The 24,481-nt window shown below is 36.7% G+C and overlaps 1 protein-coding gene across 4 annotated transcripts in view; it reads right to left on the bottom strand.

The window, feature by feature from the left end:
- Positions 1–24,481, bottom strand: part of Pdss2 (decaprenyl diphosphate synthase subunit 2) — a 256,744-nt gene that overhangs the window by 98,661 nt on the left and 133,602 nt on the right. For all 4 annotated transcript variants that reach the window (XM_076858376.1, XM_076858375.1, XM_076858378.1 and 1 more), the window contains one exon: positions 3,942–4,140. In XM_076858376.1, coding sequence (XP_076714491.1) covers positions 3,942–4,140 — 199 coding nt within the window. The remainder of the gene's footprint in view (positions 1–3,941; positions 4,141–24,481) is intronic.

Genomic DNA, 24,481 nt, shown 5'->3' with positions numbered 1-24,481 from the left:
TAACTACCAGCTTCCACAGATTCTGATACTTCTCCAGCAAATTTGATTCTCATTTTCATGTAGTTAGTGATATCACTATGGCCTCTAAAGTGGATAGTAAATGTCAACAAACATTTTGTGCAAGTTACATGTTTCTTATCAAATTTCTCAAAACACAAAAATGCAGTACTTTAAAAAAAATGAAACATATATTTTTAGTTTTTTTCAGCTCACTCCTGCTAAAAGGATTTATAAAAACAAAGTGCTGTAAAAAAAAAAAAAATAGTTACCAGATTTCCACTATACAAGCAAACATGCTCAGCCTACTTTTTACTTGCCGTACAACACAAGTGACCAACTCTGACTTCTCACATATATTTTATAGACATCAAACCTATGTTTCCCACTGAGTTTACACAGTGGTACCTGGCATCGGTTTTTTTTTTTTTTTTTTTTTTTTGGTACCAGGGGCACTTGACCACTGAGGAACATCCCCAGCCCTATTTTGGATTTTATGTAGAGACAGAGTCTCACTGAGTTGCTTAGCCCCTCGTTTTTGCTGAGGCTGGCTTTCAATTCATGATCCTCCTGTCTCAGCCTACCGAGTCACTGGGATTACAGGCATGCGCCACCACACCTGGCTACCTGGCAGCTTTGTGACTTGTAGTCCATGCATGGATCATGGTACAATTGGTTGATAACACCAAGTAGCTAACTAGGGCAGCAGTGGCAAATAACTTCTCTCATCACTTAATACAGAAAGGAGTTATCTCAGTCTAAACATTTGTATTTAAGTGTATTTTGTGGGATCAGCAATTGCCCTGCAATGAGGAGGTGTTTACACTGTGTGTAAAAGGGCTGTGAGAAACCAATCCACAAAATTACAACTATCTTATATTTGATAAAGGGGCTAAAAGCATGCAATGGAGGAAGGATTGCATCTTCAACAAATGGTGTTGGGAAAACTGGAAATCCATATGCAACAAAATGAAACTGAATCCCTTTCTCTCGCCATGCACAAAAGTTAACTCAAAGTGGATCAAGGAACTTGATATCAAATCAGAGACATGGCATCTGATAGAAGAAAAAGTTGGCTATGATCTACATACTGTGGGGTCCGGCTCCAAATTCCTCAATAGGACACCCATAGCACAAGTGTTAATAACTAGAATCAACAAATGGGACTTACTCAAACTAAAAAGTTTTTTCTCAGCAAAAGAAACAATAAGAGAGGTAAATAGGGAGCCTACGTCCTGGGAACAAATCTTCACTCCTCACACTTCAGACAGAGCCCTAATATCCAGAATATACAAAGAACTAAAAAAATTAGACAATAAGATAACAAATAACCCAATCAACAAATGGGCCAAGGACCTGAACAGAAATTTCTCAGAGGAGGACATACAATCAATCAACAAGTACATGAAAAAATGCTCACCATCTCTAGCAGTCAGAGAAATGCAAATCAAAACCACCCTAAGATACCATCTCACTCCAGTAAGATTGGCAGCCATTAGGAAGTCAAACAACAACAAGTGCTGGCGAGGATGTGGGGAAAAGGGTATTCTTGTACATTGCTGGTGGGACTGCAAATTGGTGCGGCCAATTTGGAAAGCAGTATGGAGATTTCTTGGAAAGCTCGGAATGGAACCACCATTTGATCCAGCTATTCCCCTACTCAGTCCATTCCCTAAAGACCTAAAAAGAGCACACTATAGGGACACTGCTACATCCATGTTCATAGCAGCACAATTCACAATAGCAAGACTGTGGAACCAACCTAGATGCCCTTCAATGGATAAAAAAAATGTGGCATTTATACACAATGGAGTATTACTCTGCATTAAAAAATGACAAAATCATAGAATTTGGAGGGAAATGGATGGCATTAGAGCAGATTATGCTAAGTGAAGCTAGCCAATCCCTTAAAAACAAATGCCAAATGTCTTCTTTGATATAAGGAGAGTAACTAAGAACAGAGTAGGGAGGAAGAGCATGAGAAGAAGATTAACATTAAACAGGGATGAGAGGTGGGAGGGAAAGGGAGAGAGAAGGAAAATTGCATGTAAATGGAAGGAGACCCTCAGGGGTATACAAAATTACATACAAGAGGAAGTGAGGGGAAAGGGGGAAAAATATAAGGGGGAGAAATGAATTACAGTAGACGGGGTAGAGAGAGAAGAGGGGAGGGGAGGGGGGAGGGGGGATAGTAGAGGATAGGAAAGGCAGCAGAATACAACAGACACCAGAATGGCAATATGTAAATCAATGGTTGTGCAACTGATGTGATTCTGCAATCTGTATACGGGGTAAAAATGGGAGTTCATATCCCACTTGAATCAAAGTGTGAAATATGATATATCAAGAACTATGTAATGTTTTGAACAACCAACAATAAAAATTAATTAAAAAAAAATAAAAGGGCTGTGAAAAAGAGATGAGTTACTTACTGCTGGTTGTCTTTCAGATTTAATAACACCTTAAAATGAGAACTCCGTCCACTGTGTAAGGGTTTCACAGTACAATTAGTTTATATTAGACAAAAATTAAGCAGAGGCTAGAAGTACAATGTGGAAATCTATCAAACCCGTTGTGTCTCATTCTAATGTAATAATTAGATAATAAATCCTTGTTAAAAAACTGAAAATTCAGAACAAAAGCCAAACAAGATGGGATTTGGGGAAAGCTGTCCTACACTGAGACTGTTCTTAGCAAACCAGATGTACACTCAGGTGACCTTCAAGGAAAGGAGATCTGTCCATTTTTGCCTTTCTTCCTCTTTCTTTCCTATTGACTGGAGTGAGGCATGATGGCAACTGTCTTAGACCATGAAGTGGTAAGATAAGGAGGGCAGAACAGTAAGATAGAAGGAGCCTGGGTCCTTGACTTTGCAGAATCACCATACCAACTTCTGGATGTTTTTACATGAGAGAAATAATAAAGAACCCCCTCCCACACATACACAGGCCAATGTTCTCTTGTAGTCAAACATAAACCTGATATATAAAGAATATTTCTCCTTTACAGAAAGCAGTGCGACAATATGTATCAAGAATACTGAAAATGTTTAAACCCTTTCAATTTATCTTAAAGAAATAACCTGGAGGGGCTAGGGTTGTGGCTCAGTGGTACAGTGCTGTCTGGCACATGTGAGGCCCTGGGTTCGATCCTTAGCACCACATAAAAATAAATAAAATAAAGGTATTGTGTCCAACTACAACTAAAAAACAAATATTAAAAAAAGAAATAATCTATAATGGAAAATCAGGAATGAGAAAATTGATGTGAAAAGAAATTTACTGCAGGTGTATTTGTGATGAATAAGAAGCGACTAAATGTTGAACACTAAAGAATTTGTTAAATAAATGACATAATATCTAAATGAAAGAATATTATGCAATTATTTAAAATGTATGAAAAATGTTAATAGCATGGGAAAATACCCACATTATAATAAGAGGTGCAAAGCAATACATAGGATTAAAAAACCTTATATACAAGCACATTCTTGTATTTATAAAAATGATCCCTATATATAAAAGTATAAATGAATAGTCAACAAATGACTACAAAGAAATACATAAAAATATTAATTAGGTAGTGGGATTATAGATAATATTTACTTTATATTCTTTATTTAGAATATTTTTTAATAATTTAATTTTAATAATTTAAAATTTGTTAAAAATACATTTAACTTATTTATATATTCTTTATTTGGAATAATAATTAATGAATTTTACCTGTAATCACAAAAAAATAAAAATTACTTTCAAAACTGACTTATAGCATTTACCAGTTTTCCCTGGTGTTGACACTGCCATCATCATCGTCAACAAAGTTTTACTGAACATCTACATAGGGGAGTTGGGCACAGAGGGTAGAGACCTCTATGGCTCCATCTCCCAACCAAGAACCACCTGAAGGCCATCCAGGTATAAGCAAACTCTTACATTTTTTACCTTGGTGTTCTGTAGCAGGGCTAGTCCATTGCAGGCATTTGCTAGAAGAAAGTCTCCACTTAGGATAGCTATTTTATTTCCAAATTGCATGTCTTTCAATGGTCCATCAGAAGACTGCAATTCATTTAAATTTACTATCCCACGATGTACAAGGAGAGCAGTATGGATAAGTTCTGTGATCTCTGCCAAACTTCTTTGACTAAAACATAAGATAAAATCTGTTTGAGTATCAAGAATATAATTTTTATTACTAATGTCAGGCTTCAGGTTTTCAACAATAAAACATTTACTAGATTATTCTTTGAAGGGGGTATTCCTTTTTAATTAAGAATTTATAATAGAGGCCTTGCCATTGAGTAGTTTGGGATCTATAAGTAGATCTTGACAACATCTTTCTCTATAATGCTCCTACACTCTACATCACAACTCACTGGGATCCCCAGAAAGAAGCCACCCTCCACAGTTCCATTTAGATATTTTGCTCTCAGGATACTTTTCTCATTCTCATAACTTTAAGACTTCTAAGAATCCTTGGTAGTATCAACAGAACAACAATTTAAGTGGGAATATATCTGTGCCAGATATTAGGCTAAGTATTTAATGTGCATTATGATTCTAAATACAAAGTTATGGAATTTACAGAGTTGAGTTCTCTTCCTTCAGGGACTTTACCTTTCAGGATGAGAAAGGTGTACACACACACACACACACACACACACACACACACACATACACCCTTACAATGGCAAATAGGACAGAAAAGGCCCTGAGGAGCTCCTGGTATAGTATTGTATTAGATGGATTTCAGGAGATGTTTGCTTTCTTTTAAATAATTTTCTACCGTTGGTATATTTTGCACAATGACAAAAGTATTACTCTCATAACTGCACAAAAAACAAGTAGTTATTAGAGGGTGGGGATTGGTTCAGTGGTAGAGGTCTTACCTAGCATGCATGAAGCTCTGGGTTCGATCCCCAGTACAAAAATAAATAAACAAGTAATTACTTAAAATTAAAATATAACAACCCTTTTTTAGATATTATTTACCCCTTTATGCACATAAAAAAATTGTTGCACACAAGTGAAATGACTTCCCAAGGATACAAAGTAATGTAAACTGGAAATCTGTTGGACTTTAACCATTACAAATGGCCCCATGTGAACTATATCTCTTGGTCCATGGTCCTGTGCAGTCCTTACCACATTAACCCTGGGCTTGGCCATGTACTTGCTTGGTCAATAGGACATCAACAAACATGATGCAAGCAAAGCCTAATGAATGCTCACGTAACTGACAAGCTTAGGTTTATCTAAGGCAGTCACAGGAATCACATGACCCTAGGTAGAAGAACCACCCTGTCAACTTATAGAATGGTAAGAAATAAAAATGGTTATTTTCAATCACTAAAATAGAGAGTGGTTTGCTATGCAACAATAGATATGCAACTGGTATATCTAATAGTGAGGTGTTGCTGTAATCAAAACTTAAACTACATATCAATGGCTTTGAGTCTTAGAAGTGAAGGGTGAAAAAATGGCAAACCTTTGTATGAGCTGAAAAGACATTGAGGAAATTGCTCCTAGAGGACTGAGAAGGGACATACATGGAGTAACTTGAAAGATAACCTCTTCATACCTATATGCATATATAGATATTGAATCTAATTAACTTAGGGATCTTAATAAGATTTCCAGATAGAATGCTCTAAGTATCATTATAGATAAAATATATGAAAGAAATGAGATACTGACAGAATCGTTCAATTTTCAAGCAGAATTTAGAGGAACAACAAAGGAGCAAAGAATTTCTAAGCTGAAAATAAAGCTGTTAACATTTTCAGTACTTCTAGAAAAAGACTCACAAAATAAGAAAACATATTAGGAAGAAGATAAAATCAAAGGCATGGCCGTAAGACCCTTTGTAAAGACCCGAAAAACTGAAAGTGGTGACTGGGAGAACTCTCAGACAAAAAAGCATCTATGAATTTTAAGGGTACTGCCCCACTGCAGCCTCATTCTCAGTTCAAAGTAGAGAGGTCTGTCTCAAAAATGAATTATGAATGTGGCTTTTAGGGTACAGAATGGCCAATCAGAATCTCAAAAAAAAATTTAAAGAAGTTATGAGTTTGGGTTAAAAGTAACAGAGTTTAAGATGAAGGAGAAAAGGAGTTTCTGGATCTCCAGCTTTCTGGACAAAAAGCAGGTTGATAGCTAGTCAGCTATAGATAGGAGCCAGTTCTTACCAAAAAGGGAATATAGCTCAGAGAGCAGAGTCAAGAGCCACAAAGAGGTGGATTAGGAAACAAATTCTAGGGAGTAGGACTGGGCCCTAATCATGAAGCATTCCTTGTTCACTGCCCAGCTGAATTACAGCATTGCTCTGGACCAATATTTACTGTGTACCTCTCATTACTCCTTTTTTTTTAAATGGTGCTGGGGATTGAACCCAGGGCCTGGGCATGCAAGGCAAGCACTCTACCAACTGAGCTATATCTCCAGCCCTCATTACTCCTTTTTAAAAAACAGAAGTGGGTGGCTGGGGTTATGGCTCAGAGGTAGAGCGCTTGCCTAGTATGTGTGAGGCAATGGATTTGAGTCTCAGAACCACATAAAAATAAAATAAAGATATTCTGCCCACCTATAACTAAAAAATCAATATTAAAAAATGAAGTGACTATTGTGACTATTGGTTAATTTGTTCCTGCCTCAATATTGTATACTGGAAATGAGGTGGCAGTGGTGGGGTGGACTACTTGTTTTTTTAGTTTCTAGATTCCTGAGTTAAGAGGAGCTGTATCCAGGGAGCCATATCTACATCTAGACCTAGTGCAAATGATGAGATCATGGACTTTGAACTCGATGCCATGAAACAGGTGAGTCTTAGGGATCTTAGGAGGCAGCACATTATGCCCATGGAAAGAATATGAATCACTTCAGCCAGGGGCAGACAGTTTACCAATAATAAACCATCTCTTTGGATTTCCATGCCATGTGTAGTCTCCTGTTTGATTGACTCTAAGTTTGATAAATATGATTTGTCTGGCCAAGGGGACATCAGCAGACTTGGGTCAAACAGGCTTGGTAAATGTTTTGCATTGGGACTTGCCTTCTTGGAATGCTGCCCTGAGACTACATGTTAAGAAACCTAGTACAGCCTCCCAGAGGATGAAAAACAACATGGAGAGAAGTATAGTCATTGGAGCCCAGCTAAGCCCCTGGCTGTTTTACTAGGCCACAAAAATATACCCAGGAGAAACCAGCAGAGGAACAGTCTAGTCAACCTGCAGAATTATGAGGAGAAAAAATGGTTGTTTTAAGCTACTAAGGTTTGGGGCTGGGTTTGTGGCTCAGTGGCAAAGCACTTACCTTGCATTTGTGAGACACTGGGTTTGATCCTTGGCAACTCATTAAAATAAGTAAACAAAATAAAGACATTGTTTCCCTCTCTAACTTAAATAAATAAATAAAAACAAAAAAAGACCCTTTGGGGAAAAAAAAAGCTACTAAAGTTTGAGGTGGTTTGTTATGCAACAATGGAAAAGAGACCCTAAAATCCAATCTATTTCTACTACCTAGGCTGCCTCCCAAATAAACCTCAAAGAACATAATGAGAGCTAGGCCTTGAACGATAAAGTAGGATTTCCATTGCTGGAGAGAAAGAGCAGAGACAAGAGCAGGCATTAGGAACCCATAAATAAGGAAGACCAGGAGTTAAGGCCTAGGGAAGGCAAGGCTGGAAAATGTGGTGAGGATGAGGAGGTCAGTTTGGTCAGAAAAAAAAAAAAAGCATGAGGGTTAAGTGAGAAATAGGAATCTGGAGGTAGGTTAGAGCAGGTTAAAGGGTCTGTATTTTATTTCAAAGGCAATGCTAGGGATGATATATATGCTTTAATAACTTAGGAAGAATATCCTGAAGGTGGTAATGTGGAAAAAATCTGAAAAAGTGGATAGTAAAAGTAGAGATATTACAAAGGTCCAAGGCAAATGTGACCAAAGTGCTTGACCTCAGACCTCCTTTGGACATGGAGAAGAATAAATACATCAAATAACAAACACTTACCCCTCTTCTCTCAAATATAGTACTTATTGAGCAACTATAAAATAATAATTACATAAAAATATAATTAAAAATAAAGGAGTTAAATAACTTGGTAATATAAAAAAAAATATCTCTAGTTCATTTCCTTTGTTTAAAAAATTAAAGAGGATGTAAAGAAGACCCAATAGACATATTACACTTGATTACAAACTGCGGGAATATGGAAAGGAGATGAACCAGTGAGTGAAACAGTTTCTATGGAAAGGAGATGAACCAGAGAGTGAAACAGTTTCTAAGAAAAAAGTAAATTTATGGTTAGATTAAAATCTCATTACATCCCCAAGAAAATCATTAAGGATAGATGCTTATAAGACTATTGAGAAGTTAACAGAAAACATTTTTTAAGAGCAGAGCTAACATTTAAAATCATCCTTTAAAAAACAACTAAAAGAAAGGAATAAAAAGTACATCTTATTACTATCTTGAAAATGCTTTCTAGTTTACAAAACCATTCACTGAAAAAAAAATCCATATTATCACATTTCAAAAATAAAATCACACAATTAAATTATGGGCAAGCATAAAACTCAAAAGGGTTAAGTATTTGGATAAGTCTCTCATGAGGCTTAGCTTGGGAAAGAAAAGTAATCACCAGGCAAGCAAGAAGCTGTAGGTGTTTTGAATTACCCTGAGGAAGAAAATAAGTGAGCTTTTAATAAAGACGTCTATAAGCATAAAAGAGCATTCATTAAATTAATAGCAACTTTTAAATGCCATAGTCAGTAGTAACAAAAGCAATGATAATACTAAAAGTGAAAGCCCATCAGATTGTATAGGGCCCAACATTTATAAAAAGAACTCATTTATATTATCTACTTGTGATTCTAATTACAGCTGGTCTGGGGAGGTTAAATACTTGATTGGAACATGGAGTTTGAAAAGGAGAAAGCTGGAACTCAGAGTCACTTTGTCATAGTGACCAATGATAATTTCAAGTGTCTATTTACCTTCCAAATAGTAAATGAAGGAGAGGGGAAATAAGCCAAAGTTACCAATGTTATCAATGTTCATCAAAAATCTGTCCAGTTTTCACCCCCAGTTTTTAAGTACCACGGAAACAAACTTTACTAGGAGAAAGTATATTAAGAACAAGTTTGGCTCTTTTATTGTGCAGAATAATTGAATAAAGTAATCAAATTGTTTCTAAAGTATTTGCTCAGATCCAAATCAACTGATTTAGCCCAGTCAGGAATCTCAATGACATTTCTACTTCTGCCTATTACATGAGATAGCTAGGGGCAAACTCCTTAAATAATCAGGCCCTTGGCCTTCTTATCACTGAAAAGAAGAGTGCTAGATAAACAAATTCCTTCCTGCTCCCTAATTTTAAGATTCATCAATTAAAACAAATAAACAACAACAACAACAAAACCCCCAGAGTAGCAGCTAATTGTTAAAAAAGACACAAAACTACTGCTATTATTGGTACTTATTTTTCTGTAAGAATTAGAAATAAAGTGGCTGGTCATCCAAAATCTGTTTTATAATTCCATTATCTAGTATTGTTAGGGGACAGACAAATGTGATATGGCAGGAATACAAAGTTTAAAAAATTATTTTATAAAATGGGCCCACTGTGTTGATCCCCACATGCTTTCTTTTCCAAGAAGCAATTTACCTGCAGCCTTGCCTGACCTAAGTGGACAGGATATGCCAGATTCCTCAGCAAACTATCTGTTAACTGCAGGAGAAATGCAGAAATGTTGATAAGAGGAACCCAGGAGACTTTTGTGACCAGATCCTGAAATTCTGGGAAACAATGATAGTTCCTTTTAACCATAAAATCTGTTAAGAATGTAAGGTCAGCATAGGCCAAGATGACTTAGAGTTGCCATCACAGTGGGAACTTGAAAGTCTGATGTCATCTTGTTGCCAGTCAAAAGTCAAGAGGTAGACCTGGGCGTGACTCTGGAAACTTCTCTGGGATCCCCAATAAAGCTGGAGTGCAGGAAAGGTACATTGTTCTTCTCCTCTCTGACAGGACACATTTTCTCCCTTGAGAATGTCTTCTTCCCTTTTTCTGTCCCTTCAATAAATTCATTTCTGGGCAAGGGTTGTGGCTCAATGGTAGAGTGCTTGCCTAGCACATGTGAGGCACTGGGTTCAATCCTCAGCACCATATAAAAAATAAAAAAATTTTAAAAATAAAATTATAAAAAAAGTCGTCTTTTAAAAAAACAAATAAGGGGGCTGGGGATGTGGCTCAAGTGGTAGCGCGCTCGCCTGGCATGCGTGCGGCCCGGGTTCGATCCTCAGCACCACGTACAAACAAAGATGTTGTGTCCACCAAGTACTAAAAAAAAAAATGTTAAAAAATTCTCTCTCTCTCTCCCTCTCCCTCTCACTCTTTCTTAAAATAAATAAAAATAAATAAATAAATAATAAACTTATTCCTCTTATTCTGAATGACATTGTTTAAAATCGATTTGGTTGCAAAAAATCAGGTTTGAAGGGGGAGTTCTTTGTGCTGCCTCAGTTTCTTGGAAGGCCCCAGCTCTGTAACAGTATTATATTCTCAACTTCTCAGATTTTGTTATCAGATAAATAACTCTTGATCACATTATCCAAGAATCCTATTTAGTATACAGCAGAGAAGCAGTGAAAGTATGAAAAAATCTGGGAGAATTTTTTTTCTCATTATCTTATTACTATTTTAAGCTACCTTAAGATCTAATGAACTTTCAATACACTGGATTAAAAAAATCATATTAAATAAACATCATCATACCATTTTATCTATATATATATTTTATTCCTCTTTGGTATATCTCATGCTAAGTGATTTGGAAAAATGCTACAAATAAATATCATTTGTGTTAAGCAATTTGAGTAAAAAAATAATTACTGGGCTGGGGTTGTGGCTCAGTGGTAGAGCGCTCGCCCAGCATGGATGAAGCACTGGGTTCAATCCTCAGCACCATATAAAAATAAATTAATAAAAATGAAGGCATTGTGTCCACGTACAACTAAAAGATATTTTTAAAAAATAAAGAATAAAAAAGAAATAATGACCACATTAAAAGAACTCAAAATTGGGGCTGCAGTTGTAGCTCAGTGGTAGAGTGCACATGCGAGGCTCTAGGTTCAACCCTCAAAACCACATAAAAATAAATAAATAAAATAAAGGTATTGTGTCCAACTACAATTTAAATATAATTTTTAAAAAAAGAACTTAAAATTAATCAATGTTTTTAAAAGAACTTCCAGCAAATCACTTAATTACATGTTAAACAACTTCATCTGCTTTTGATTTGTTCATTTTCCTCTAACATTTCTGCAAATTTTTAGCATCATAAACTTCTGAAATAAGAATGGCAGGCATTGCCAGTTACCTACCCATTCTTCCCTTCCTCACCACCAACATACCTTTGATTATCTTTGGAGTGGCAATGCACTCACTTAAAAAAACCTCCCCAAATCTGCAGCTAGATGTAACAAATTCTTGCCAATCAAACCGAACAGAAGTCCACTAGGTGGGGTTTCTGAGAAGCCTACTAAGTTCCTGATACAAACAGACAGCTGGTGTGTACCTTTGGCATTTTGGGCACACTCTTTCTTCTTGTCTAGAATATGGCCCAACTGCTTAGAGGCCCAGTAGAGACTCAAGGATCCTAAAGATAGCCCCAAGCTAAGGATGGTAGAGCAGGAAGAAAGGAGAGAATGGCAGAACAGGAAGAAAGGAGAAACTTGAGCCCTCAAGGACTCCTTTGAGGGCTGTACCTGCTGATAAGCCCACCTCCAGATTTCTGGTTTCTTTTCTTTCTCTTTTTCTTGTGCTGGGGAGTGAACCTAGGACCTTTTGCATGCTAAGCAAATGCTCTTCCATTGAGCTACTCACCCCACAGCTTTCTGTTTTCTGAGATAAACAATCTTCAGCTACTCTCTGAAATTACTGTTTGTTAGAATCCTGTAATATGCAGCCAAATAAATTCCTGAAAAATACAGTAAATAAAAATTGTACCACAACTACGGTGCAGATATTTTAAGTCACATCCCTGCACTCTGGTTTTATTCACCTAATATTACCTCTCAGAGAGTTCCATGTTTTTTACAAGTAAAAAACCTCCTTGTTCTATTTTATATCTCTACAGAGGTCCACAGTATAAAGGTACCATACAACTTTTGCTACTATAGAATAAGTAATCAATATATTTTTGTTTAAAGAAATTTTAAGAATCAGCTCATGTGTCATTTCTTCTGTGAAGCTTTCCCTCACTTCTCCAGAATTAACTTCTGTGCTTAAAGGCCTCTGAATATAGCTCAGTCATTAATCATATTTTACTGTAATTATTTCTCTAGCCATCCATCTCCCTACCTCCTCTTCTCACACTACACTGTACATTATACTATCTACTTTCCTAGCCTATAAATATTTGTTAAATATCTTTTTATGTAGAAATCATTTTTATAAAGGCTACAGGGGACTGCTATCATATTTTCAAAAGAAAAGGAATGGTATAAACTAAAGTCAGGTTTATAGTATCATAATTGGAAGTGACCCAGAGGTCATTTAGCTTCCAATCAGCCCCTTCCAGGTGTGAGTGATAACTACCTTATAGGAGCCATGTCTGCTGATGAATAGTTTTAATTATTAAAAATTGTTTCTTATGGGCTGTGGCTGTGGCTCAGCGGTAGCATACTTGCCTGGCATGTGTAAGGCACTGGGTTTGATTTTCAGCACCACATATGAAAAAAATAAAGGTCTATAACAACTAAAAATATATTAAAAATTGTTTCTTATAATATCTTATAATAATGTAAGTGTTTTACATTTAAGTTGCTGTTAAAATAGTAGACGGGTCAATTGTGTTTTACCACATACAAAAAAGAGGTTAAAAAGAAAACAAAAACAGAACCTCTTTCTCTATTTGTTTTCCCTTTCTTCCTTCTGAGGGGTTTAAAAAAATACAGATAAGTACAGACGATAATATTTACATAGCATTCTACTTAGAAATAAAAAAATGTTTATACCTTGTTATTTTCAACAGCTTCTAAAGATGCTTTTAATTTTTTTTTTTAATTTTGAGACTTTTCAAACATATATGAATAAAAATAATAGATTCTCTATGGACCGACACTGGCTTCAAGAATTACTAACTTAAAGCTAACCCTGTTTAAGTTACACACACATTCCCCTTTCAGATTATTTTGAAGTAAATGCCAGATATCATGTCATTTCATCTGAAAATACTTCAAAATACCCTATTTTAAAACATGCCTAGTGGTGATTATAGCTACTACTTAATAAATTAATCAGTTTGAGCCAATTAAGTACCATATACTAGGTGTTGAGTGAAATATATTTGGAAGAATAACTCAATTAACTTATTAATAAGTCAAATAATGTAAAACCAAACTCTTTGAGATAAGCAATATTACCAGTGCACAGAAGGGAGCAAGGCTGACACGCTAAATAACTAGCTCAAGTTCACATAGCTAGTAAACAGCAGAACTGGATTCACGCCCAAGGCTCTTGGGTTCTAACACATGGGCTCACTGCATATCATTTGAAAATCCCAAACACAACATGTACAAAAATTTAATGTCTTTCTAAAAGTATTAAAATGGTAGGCAAGAATCATTTATTTAAAGTAATTTTCTTTCTTTCTTTCTTGGTACTGGGGATTGAATTCAGGGGCGCTCAATCACTGAGCCACATCCCCAGCCCTATTTTGTATTTTATGTAGAGACAGGGTCTCACTGAGTTGCTTAGTGCCTCGCTTTTGCTGAGGCTGGCTTTGAACTTGTAATCCTACTGTCTCAGCCTCCTGAGCCACTGGGATTATAGGCTTGTGCCACCAGGCCAGGGATACAGTAATTTTCTTTGAATTCTAAAACTTTTTTTAAAGCAGAAAACTAATTTTTTAAAAAATATTTTTTGAGTTGTAGATGAACACAATATCTTTGTTTATTTTTATGTGGTGCTGAGGATTGAACCCAGTGCCTCACATGTGTGAGACAAGTGTTCTACCACTAAGATACCGCCCCAGCCCCTAAACCAGAAAACTAATTTTTTTGTTCACATCAGAAGAATAAATTTTAAAATTAAAAAGAAATATTTGGAAAAAAAATATGACCTGCTATTTTAGATTCTAAACTTCTTATGAAGCTATTGTAGGAAGTAAAGTATTTGCAACATACACAAAAGATTTATATTAAAAATGTGTGGAATTTGTCCAAATTGGACAAAATTAATAAGAAAAGATAAACAGCTTAATAGCGAAATAGGAAAGGAGACAAAAAGGTAATTCCAAAGGGAACATAAATGTCCAAAATCCATATAAAATGATGCCCAAACTCACAAATAATTTAGGAAAGGAGTATTATAATAGTAGTGAAGTAATATTTTTAATTTGTTAGCTTTGAAGAAATGAAAAAGATTAAGAAGATACCATTTCAGTGAGTGTGGGTATAGGGTCTTGGTGATGCTCCAAGACAAATGAAGTTCACAGGCATACTCTTTGGCAATTATTATTAAAAAAAAAAAATAAACAGGGCTGGGGATGTGGCTCAAGCGGTAGCGCGCTTGCCTGGCATGCGTGCGGCCCGAGTTCGATTCTCAGCACCACATACAAACAAAGATGTTGGGTCCGCCGAAAACTAAAATATAAATAATAAAAAAAATTCTAAAAAAAAAAATAAATAAATAAACAGAATCTGGAAGCCTTTGGAACTATGCTCATCATTTCATCAGGTTCTACCATTTCTAAAATCACTTGAACAGCCTGACCCTTGAAGGCAACCACTAATAGGAAAAATTTCCTTTGATCCACTGTTGGATTTTAAATTGCTACAATTCCTGGTAACTGAAAATATGATATCTGATAAAATAAAAATGTAGATACCCTTGACTTATGATATCTCATTGAAATAACAGCAAAATTTTATATACACATAAACATGTTGGTTTTTACTAACATATATTACATAGCTTGGTTAGCAGCCAAAAATTGGAAACAATCTAAATGTTCACTAATGCAATACTAAGTAGCAATTAAAAAGAATGTGGCAGATCTACATCTACTGACTTAGAAAGTTGTCCATGGTATGTTGCTAAGTATATAAAACAAATTGAAGCATGTAAACTCCATGAAGGCTATGATTTTTTTTCCATTACTGTATCTCAAGTATGTATACCAGTACCTAGTACAGAGTAAATGTTTGTTATTTGTTGAATGAATAAATGGATAAATGAATAGCATGAGTTAATTTTTGGAGACTAAAAGGAAGGACAAGGAGAAGAAAGGAAAGAAAACAGATGGGAGGCAGCAAAGGTAGATGCTGAGATTATAAACTTTTAAACAGCAATTTTTGTTTTTTAATATTTAAGCTTTTTAAAGGTTACAAACACAGAACAAGCAAAGATTGAGATTTGTAGGAAAGAATGGGATGTTTGCTAGACAATGGCAGGTTAGCCCATCTAAAGGAGAGGAGCAGAGATGAAACTATTGTTGTGAATGGAAGAGGGCCTTGAATATAGCAAGGAATTCAAGTTTTTCTAAATTCTAGTGTGGAACCATTGAAGAGCTCAGCATGAAGACTCAGATGAAATTTATATTTCAAGAAATGAATATGCCAGCATAATCCAGAATGAACAGAATGCTGAAAAGATGGGGATAGTACAGCATGACTTCAGAGAACTCTAGTTCAAGCTCCCACTCAGCAAATCACTCAACCTGTATATTTCCAGTCACAAGGAGCTGATGACTATATAAGGAAACTTATTCTGTTTAAATAGTTCTGTAAGAAATTTATCCCTGGGGGCTGGGGATGTGGCTCAAGCGGTAGCGCGCTCGCCTGGCATGCGTGCGGCCCGGGTTCGATCCTCAGCACCACATACAAAGAAAGATGTTGTGTTCGCCAAAAACTAAAAAACTAAAAAAAAAAATGTGCGCGCGCTCTCGCTCTCTCTCTCTCTCTCTCTCTCTCTCTCTCTCTCTCTCTCCTCTTTAAAAAAAAAAAAGAAAGAAAGAAAGAAAAGAAATTTATCCCTGGTTTTACATGACATTTTGCCAACCCATAATGTCACAAAGTTGTTTCTACCTTACTAGTAACTTAGGAGTTTCATGATTAGAATGTGTACTCGAAAGTGACAACATGATACTTTGATGGAAGAATTGGATATCACCCTTTTCCTTGTGAGATATGTTCTAAGACCCTCAGTGGATACCTGAAGTCATGGATACTATCAAACCCTATAAATACATACATACCCATGATACATTTAATTTATAAATTAGGCACAGTAAGAGATTAACAATAATTAATAATAAAATAGAATAATTATAATAACATACTATAATAATAAGTATGGGAATGCAGTTTCTCTCAAAATATCCCATTGTACTATACTCACCCTTCTTCTTCTTGATATGAGATGATATTTAGAAGTAGACCTTTATAGTTTCTCTTTGGTCTATTGGAATTGCCAACATCATTACTCTTATACTTTGGGCCAATATTAAGTAAAATAAGGGTTAATTGAATAATGCTTAATAATAATAAGGGCTACTTGTAATATTGTGACAGTTGATCTGATAACTAAGATGGCTACTAAGTGATTACCAGGCAGGTAACATATATAGTGTGTATACACGGACAAAGTGATGACTCACATCATGGTTATTTCAAAGTGGGACAGCAGAAGATTTCATCACACTACTCAGAATCGCTTGCAACTGAAAACATAAGAATTATTTATTTCTGAAAATGTTCATTGAGTAATTTTAGACCACAATTGACTTTGGCTGACTGAAATCTTAGAAAGCAAAACTGTGGATAAAGGGTGGAGACCACTACTGCTGTGTGACTGAATATGGAGGATGAATAGAATTTCCTTTTTTTTTTTTTTTTTTAAATCACAAGAGTTCTCCAGAGACACAGACCAGTAGAATGATAAATTCACAGATAAATATAAAGAGATGTATTTCAAGGAACTGGCTCATGTAATTCTGTGGACTGACAATCCCTAACTCCACAGGGAAGGCTAGTAGACCAGCAGGCTGGAAACCTTGGGCAGCAGTTGATGCTTCAGTTGGAAGACACTTTTTAGATGTGAAGCTGAAGTGACTGGTAAAATGCTAGCAGAAGTGAGACAAGCAGGAAAGTGAAGAAACCATCAAGTTCATTGCTCCTTTGCTCAAAACCCTCCTCAAAAACCCTCCCCATCGCACTCACCGGCAAAAGTTTCTATAATGAACTCCAAGGTCCAATATAACTAATCTGCCACAGCTTCTCTATCCTCTACCTCACTGACTTCATTCCCTCCAAATCCACTCCTCCTTCTCTCTTACACCAGTTTCCTTGTTATTCCTTAAACATGCCAAGCCTGTTCTTGCCTCAGGGTCTTTACCCTTTTCTCTGTCTGTGCTGTACTTCTCTTATATATCTGTAAAGTTTTGTCATTCATCCCATTCAGGTCTCTGCAAAAGTGTACCTCTCATAAGTAAGGACTTCCCAAACAACTCCACTGACAAGAGCAACCCGCTGGCCCCTTGTCACTATTCCTCATCACTGTCTCCTGCTTTTTTCCTTCTACAGACTTATTGCCATCTGACATGCTACCTACTTTGCTTTGCTTTTCCACCCAGGGTCTCACTGAATGAAAGTTCCATCAGGGTAAAGACTGGAGGTGGGGGGCAGGGGCTAGGAGCAGATAAGAACAAAAGAATTCCAGAAACACACTTCAAAAATATCAAGCTTTAGAGTACTTGTCTAACATGTGCGAGGCCTTGGGTTAGATTTCTAGCACTGAAACATTAAAAAAAAAAAAAAAAAAGTCACTATAAATAAAAAGGAAAAGCATATACTTTTGCAAATCCATGCCAGGGGAAAAAATCTTTCATGGTGATGATCACGTTCAACTAATTGTTGAGTACTGACATTAATATTTTATAAGTATAAACTAGACTCAAAGTCCCAAGAGATTCATTCAATTTAAGTTGCAATAATTTAAAGAAACAGAAGGATCTTTCCATTTGCCTTTTATTCATGTTGATAACCTAGGTTAAGATGGAAGTTTGAATCTGAGGTTTGCTGTGATCATAGCATTTAAAATAAATCTTATTTCACTTTGGAATTTGGAAATGAGAATTCTGGTTTTAAAAACAACATAATGAAGTTAAAAATCTCAGTCATTAAAGGCAAAATGACAGAGCTGCAGACGGTAGTAAAGGTGAACCCCATGTAGTGATCAAGTCACAGGTTCAAAGGCTGAAAAGAACGACCAGCTCTGACCACACGTTAGTACTCACTTCAGGCACTGAAGACTTAGTGTCCCTTTTAGGAAAGCTCACCCAACATGCTGTCATATACAGAAAAGAAGCAGAATATAAAAAGTCTCTGCACTGATCTCATTTCTAAGAGATTAGATACTTGAGACTGTTAGAATCTTGCCATTCCATGAAAACACAAGATCTAGAAGTGGGGAAAACAACATTGAAAAAGACAAAAACATTTTAAGCAGTACTTCAACAAAAACCTTTAAAACAAAATTCTCCCATGTAAAGAATTTAAATGCTGTAATTTAAAACTGCTGGCAGTTTTCCAGAATATAATTTTTAAATAATCAAAGTTTAACACAGTTTATTTATTCCTCCCCTGCCCTCATTTGTTTCCAAAAGAAAAAGCTCAGTATTGACGTGTTACGTAACTAATTCCCTCCATACCTACCATACAGAGGTGAGTTACCTTAGGTGGTGGTAGTCATGCTTGCAAGAGCAGAGGAATGTTGAGACCCAGCAAGAAGTCACCATATTTACCTCCAGAAATTAGCCAACCAAAATGAAATTTGTATTACATAATAAAGTTCAGTTTAGTGATCAATGAACATATCTATGAAATTATTTTAACCAAGCATAACCAACTCAGGCAAACTGCTACTTTTAGGAACATTTAAAAGACCCTGTGCACAAGAGTTAATAACAAGAATCAACAAATGGGACTTACTTAAACTAAAAAGTTTTTTCTCAGCAAGGGAAACAATAAGAGAGGTAAATAGGGAGCCTACATCCTGGGAAAAAATTTTACTCCTCACACTTCAGATAAAGCCCTAATATCCAGAGTATACAAAGAATTCAAAAAATTAAACAATAAGATAACAAATAACCCAATCAACAATTGGGCCAAGGACCTGAACAGACACTTCTCAGAGGAGGACATACAATCAATCAACAAGTACATGAAAAAATGCTCACCATCTCTAGCAGTCAGAGAAATGCAAATCAAAACCACCCTAAGATACCATCTCACTCCAGTAAGATTGGCAGCCATTATGAAGTCAAACAACAAGTGCTGGCGAGGATGTGGGGAAAAGGGTACACTTGTACATTGCTGATGGGACTGCAAATTGGTGCAGCCAATTTGGAAAGCAGTATGGAGATTCCTTGGAAAGCTGGGAATGGAACCACCATTTGACCCAGCTATTCTCCTTCTTGGACTATTCCCTAAAGACCTTAAAAGAGCGTACTATAGGGATACTGCTACAATGATGTTCATAGCAGCCCAATTCACAATAGCTAGACTGTGGAACCAACCTAGATGCCCTTCAATAGATGAATGGATAAAAAAAAATGTGGCATTTGTACACAATGGAGTATTACTCTGCACTAAAAAATGACAAAATCATGGAATCTGCAGGGAAATGGATGGCACTAGAGCAGATTATGCTAAGTGAAGCTAGCCAATCCCTAAAAAACAAATGCCAAATGTCATCTTTGATATAACGAGAGCACTAAGAACAGAATAGGGGGGAAGAGCATGAGAAGAAGATCACCATTAAACAGGGATGAGAGGGGGGAGGGAAAGAGAGAGAGAAGGGAAATTGCAAGGTAAAGGAAGGAGACCCTCATTGTTATACAAAATTACATATAAGAGGAAGTGAGGGGAAAGGGGAAAAAAAAACCAAGAGAGAGAAATGAATTACAGTAGATAGGGTACAGAGAGAAGAGGGGAGGGGAGGGGAGGGGAGGGGAGGGGGGATAGTAGAGGATAGGAAAGGCAGCAGAATACAACAGACACTAGTATGGCAGTATGTAAAAAGTAGATGTGTAACCGAAGTGAATCTGCAATATGTATACGGGGTAAAAATGGGAGTTCATAATCTGCTTGAATCAAATGTATGAAATATGATATGTCAAGAGCTTTGTAATGTTTTGAACAACTAATAATAATAATAAAAGAGTTTTTCAGTTGCAAACAAGAACAACTAAGTTTGACTAAAGTAACTATGACAACAGAGTTTATGGAATGAGTATTGTGGTGCTCATAATTGACCATTTGGAAAAAAGTATAGGAGATTATGAAAGCCGGAACCCAACAGCTACATCATAAGATGAACCATTTGTTTTGACTGTTTTGCAGAGGGGAATGATGAATTCTAATGGTATCTACTGTTTGTGATACTCAAGATGTGTGCTCTGATAAAAATAGCTGTCAACTGAATAAACTCATTAATCCATGGAAAAAAATAAATAAAAGACCCTGTGAATAACTAAGACAAACTTGACACTGTCGACATATAATTATCTTGTGGGTCAATCAGAGATCTATTATGAAGAGGGGAAAGGTAGTTAACTAATAGTATTTGGTTTCTGGAAATAGCTACACTAAGATCTTCTCTTTAGAGAAACAGAAAGTCTAGCTAGGCATCCTTATTCAGGTCTTAAGAGTACTTTTGGGTTTGGGTATCACAAAAAGGGTTAAAAATACTTGAGAGCAGAAAAAGAAAAGAAAAAAAAAAAAGGCCTAACAAGACATCTGGGTACTACTGCTGTCACTGTCAGGGCAGCCCTTGGAGGGAATGCCCATATCAATTCGGTTTATCAGATGGACAGCTGATCAACATTAAACAGACTTGCTCTGGGCAGAATGAGCTGAGCTTCCTGACATGAATTCCAATGAGAGCCCTCTGCACTCTACTACCAAGCTCTGCCATTTTTTACTGTTGCAGTTCCCTGGACATATGGGAATCCCTAGTGATGAGCACATAAAGCTGCCTCTAACTCAAGTGACGGCTCATTTCCCCCGGCTGAAGGCAGACATTAATATCCTGAGGAGATCAGACCCGCCTCTCTGACCCCCATCTACCGAAGCAAAACCACTGTCCTATTTCTTCATTTAATAAGCTTTTAATGAAGGAAACCAAAACCCCTTTCTGACTGTAGCACGGTTCTACATGAAAAGGTTATACAAATATATCAGATTCTGTGTCAAAGTTTTCCAAAATATCTGTCCCCCACCCCACTGGAGAATAGATTCTGTCACTTGCCCTCCCAGAGAGCTCATTCTTTCTGCCCTGGTACAGGAGGTTCAGTTCTCTGCTCTGATAATTACGAATCGTCTCCACGGTATGGCAGGTGGAGAATTAAAGAACTGATTACAAAGAGCATGCTGGTGTTTCCATTTTCATTACAAACCCCTTTCTTGAAGGGTTCCTCATTTAGCTATGAAACTGCTTCAGGCACAACCAGGCTGGGAGAAATGACAATCCAGTGACAACACAGATAGTATACCAGAAAATGCTGCTGAGCTAAATTAAAATATGAGAAAGCTAAAAATATTTGGTGAATTGGAATTGGCATAAATACCTTGGTTTTAGAAGGGATACAGGGAAAGATGTGTGACAGTGAATGAAGAAGACAAACAGATTTTTATCTGGGAATATTAGAGAATGATCCAGAAACAAGGGAGATCTGAATCATTACTGAAGTTTAGTGCTGGCCCCAGCGTGTAGTGCCAGGGCTCTGTGTGTTCAGAATTGCTTCATGAGAGGCTGGGGTTTGAGTTTTTCCTCCTTTAGAAAGTAAGAAGGGGTTAGGAGAGATGTGAGGGTTGCATGTTAAATGGGCCACAGTAAGCACTGCAGGAGGGAAATGTCATTCTGCAAAACCTCTCCAGCTGCATAACAACAGGCAGTGACGGACAGAAGAGGGAACCTTGGCAGGCTCTATTTAGACAGCAAAATATGTAGGAAGCTGGGAGATGTGAAAGGAAAGTGGGAATAAAGAGGCAAGGATCTATTGCCTATGAAAAGATTGTCAGGATATAGGCTGCACAATGATATGCTTTAAGTTAGATTTCTTATGCTGCTTTCTAAACAATCAAGATATCCAGAGACAAAAAGACGAATCCTAAATACCTCCCAAAATGTTTTACCAGGTCTTTTCATGTACAAAAGTAGACTGGCTCCCTAGTATGTTTAAACCACAGTCAGCAGAAGCTATAGGCAAGTACTCATTGTACAGGCTAATGCACAATTCATAATGATTTTTAATACAGCATCTAAGTTAATTTTCACCAAATTTAGTTAGTAACCCTGTTTTATAGATGAGAATATGGAAGCTCAGATATGCTAATTGTTTTTCCCAGGATCTTATGACTAGTAAGCAATGGGGCTAAATTTTGATTAAAGTATATTTTATATATATATATATATATATATATATATATATATATATATATATATATTTTTTTTTTTTTTTTTTTTTTGCTGAGGTAAAACACAATTCACTTGCTATCTCTCAAACCCCACTGCCTCCCTAAAGAAACAATTTTCTTTGTCTAACAGAATAATTGTAGTACCATCTACAGACTGTCACTAGACACATGGATTCTATTCTTTTTTGGTGGTGAAGCGGGGAGCTGGAATTAAACTCAGGGGCAAAGGTCCACTGAGCCCTATCCCAGCCCTATTTTGTATTTTATTTAGAGACAAGGTCTCACTGAGCTGCTAAGCATCTTAATGATGCTGAGGCTGGCTTTGAACTCTTGATCTTCCTGACTCAGCCTCCCCAGCTACTGGGATTACAGGCATGTGCCAGCACATCCAGCTGACAGCCGACTTCTCAACAAACATGAAATCAAAAGTTAATTCAATAATAAAGTTAAACTGCTAGAAGAAAGTGATCATCTCTCTAGAATTCTGTTCAGGGAATATATCTTTCTATAGTATAGCTTCTTTATTTTCAATGTAAGTTGCTTCCCTCATTATCTTACTTTATGTGTTTTAAACCATTCTGAGTAAAGTTCTTAGGCTTCACTGGACTGACAAAGGGATCCATGTTATAACTGAGGTTAAGAATAGACTCCCTAGCCAGGCATAGTGGCGCACGCCTGTAATCCCAACAGCTAGGGAGGCTGGGGCAAGAGGATCGCAAGTTTTATTTTTCCTTTGCTATAGAAAGATATATTCCCTGAACAGAATTCTAGAGAGATGATCACTTTCTTCTAGCACTTTAACTATATCATTGTATTAGCTTTTGATTTCATGTTTGTTGAGAAGTTGGCTGTCAGCTGGATGTGCTGGCACATGCCTGTAATCCCAGTAGCTGGGGAGGCTGAGGCAGGAAGATCGAGAGTTCAAAGCCAGCCTCAGCAACAGCAAGATGCTTAGCAGCTCAATGAGACCCTGTCTCTAAATAAAATACAAAATAGGGCTGGGATAGAGTAAAAATGACATGGATAAGACCCATGAATAAGAAGTAGACTCTATTTTGTGAGCCATCAATATTTTAGGGCCATTTGTACTATAGTTTAATTTTTTCTTTTGGAGCATATCATGGGAATAGTCCTGAGGCTTTCCTTTGTTCTTTAAATGATGATGTTCTGTGGGTATGACAGAGCTGGAGATGCTAAGGGTGTGAAGCATCTATATAATGCCTCTTAAGTATGAATAGTATTAAATAAATTAAAAAATAGAACATTTTGTGGGAGTTGTAGGAGAATTTGAAATTCCCAGAAAAGTGCTTTTCTCTTCAGGACACTCATCGGACATCACACAGAGAGCAAAACCTCAATGCAGAGATCTAGAGAAGGAACTAAGGGAATATTCAATGGGGCACTGCAGCAGGGTCCTCCTATAGGACACAGGCAAAAAAGGCTCCCCATCCTAATCAGGAATGATATTGGGTAGTAACATTAAAAAAAAAAAAAAAGATTAGTGTTTCCTAGAAAGCTTTCCCCAGTCTCTACCAGTTTCAGATTTAATGTATACATTGTATGGATATATTGTTTTTCTATATTCTCTATTAAAAGTTTTTTGTTTGTTTATTTGTTTGTTTGTTTTGGGGTGTGTGTGTGTGTGTGTGCGCGTGCGTGCGTGTGTGCATCCGTGTTACTAGGGATTAAACCCAGGGACACTTTACCACTGAGCAAATCCCTAGCCCTTTTTATTTTTTATTGTTAGACAGGATTTTGCTAACTTAGGACCTAAGTTGTTCAGGCTGGCCTCAAACTTGTGATCCTCCTGTATTAGCCTCTGAGTCACTGGTATCACAGGTGCCATCCCAGTGAAATGTGCTTTTAAGGTATATTTAGAATACACTTTTTCTGCTATAAAAGATGCTCCCAGAAGCATTAGGAAAGCATATATAAACAGTATTTATGGAGGTGGGGGTAGCTATAAGGTAAATGAGAGGATAAACTTGAGATAAAGATATAATGG

This window comes from Callospermophilus lateralis, chromosome 6 (assembly GCF_048772815.1).
Source record: "Callospermophilus lateralis isolate mCalLat2 chromosome 6, mCalLat2.hap1, whole genome shotgun sequence".
In the NCBI taxonomy this organism is placed as follows: domain Eukaryota; kingdom Metazoa; phylum Chordata; class Mammalia; order Rodentia; family Sciuridae; genus Callospermophilus; species Callospermophilus lateralis.
The sequence above is the reverse complement of the archived record's forward strand: the minus strand, read 5'-3'. Positions and strand labels throughout refer to the sequence as shown.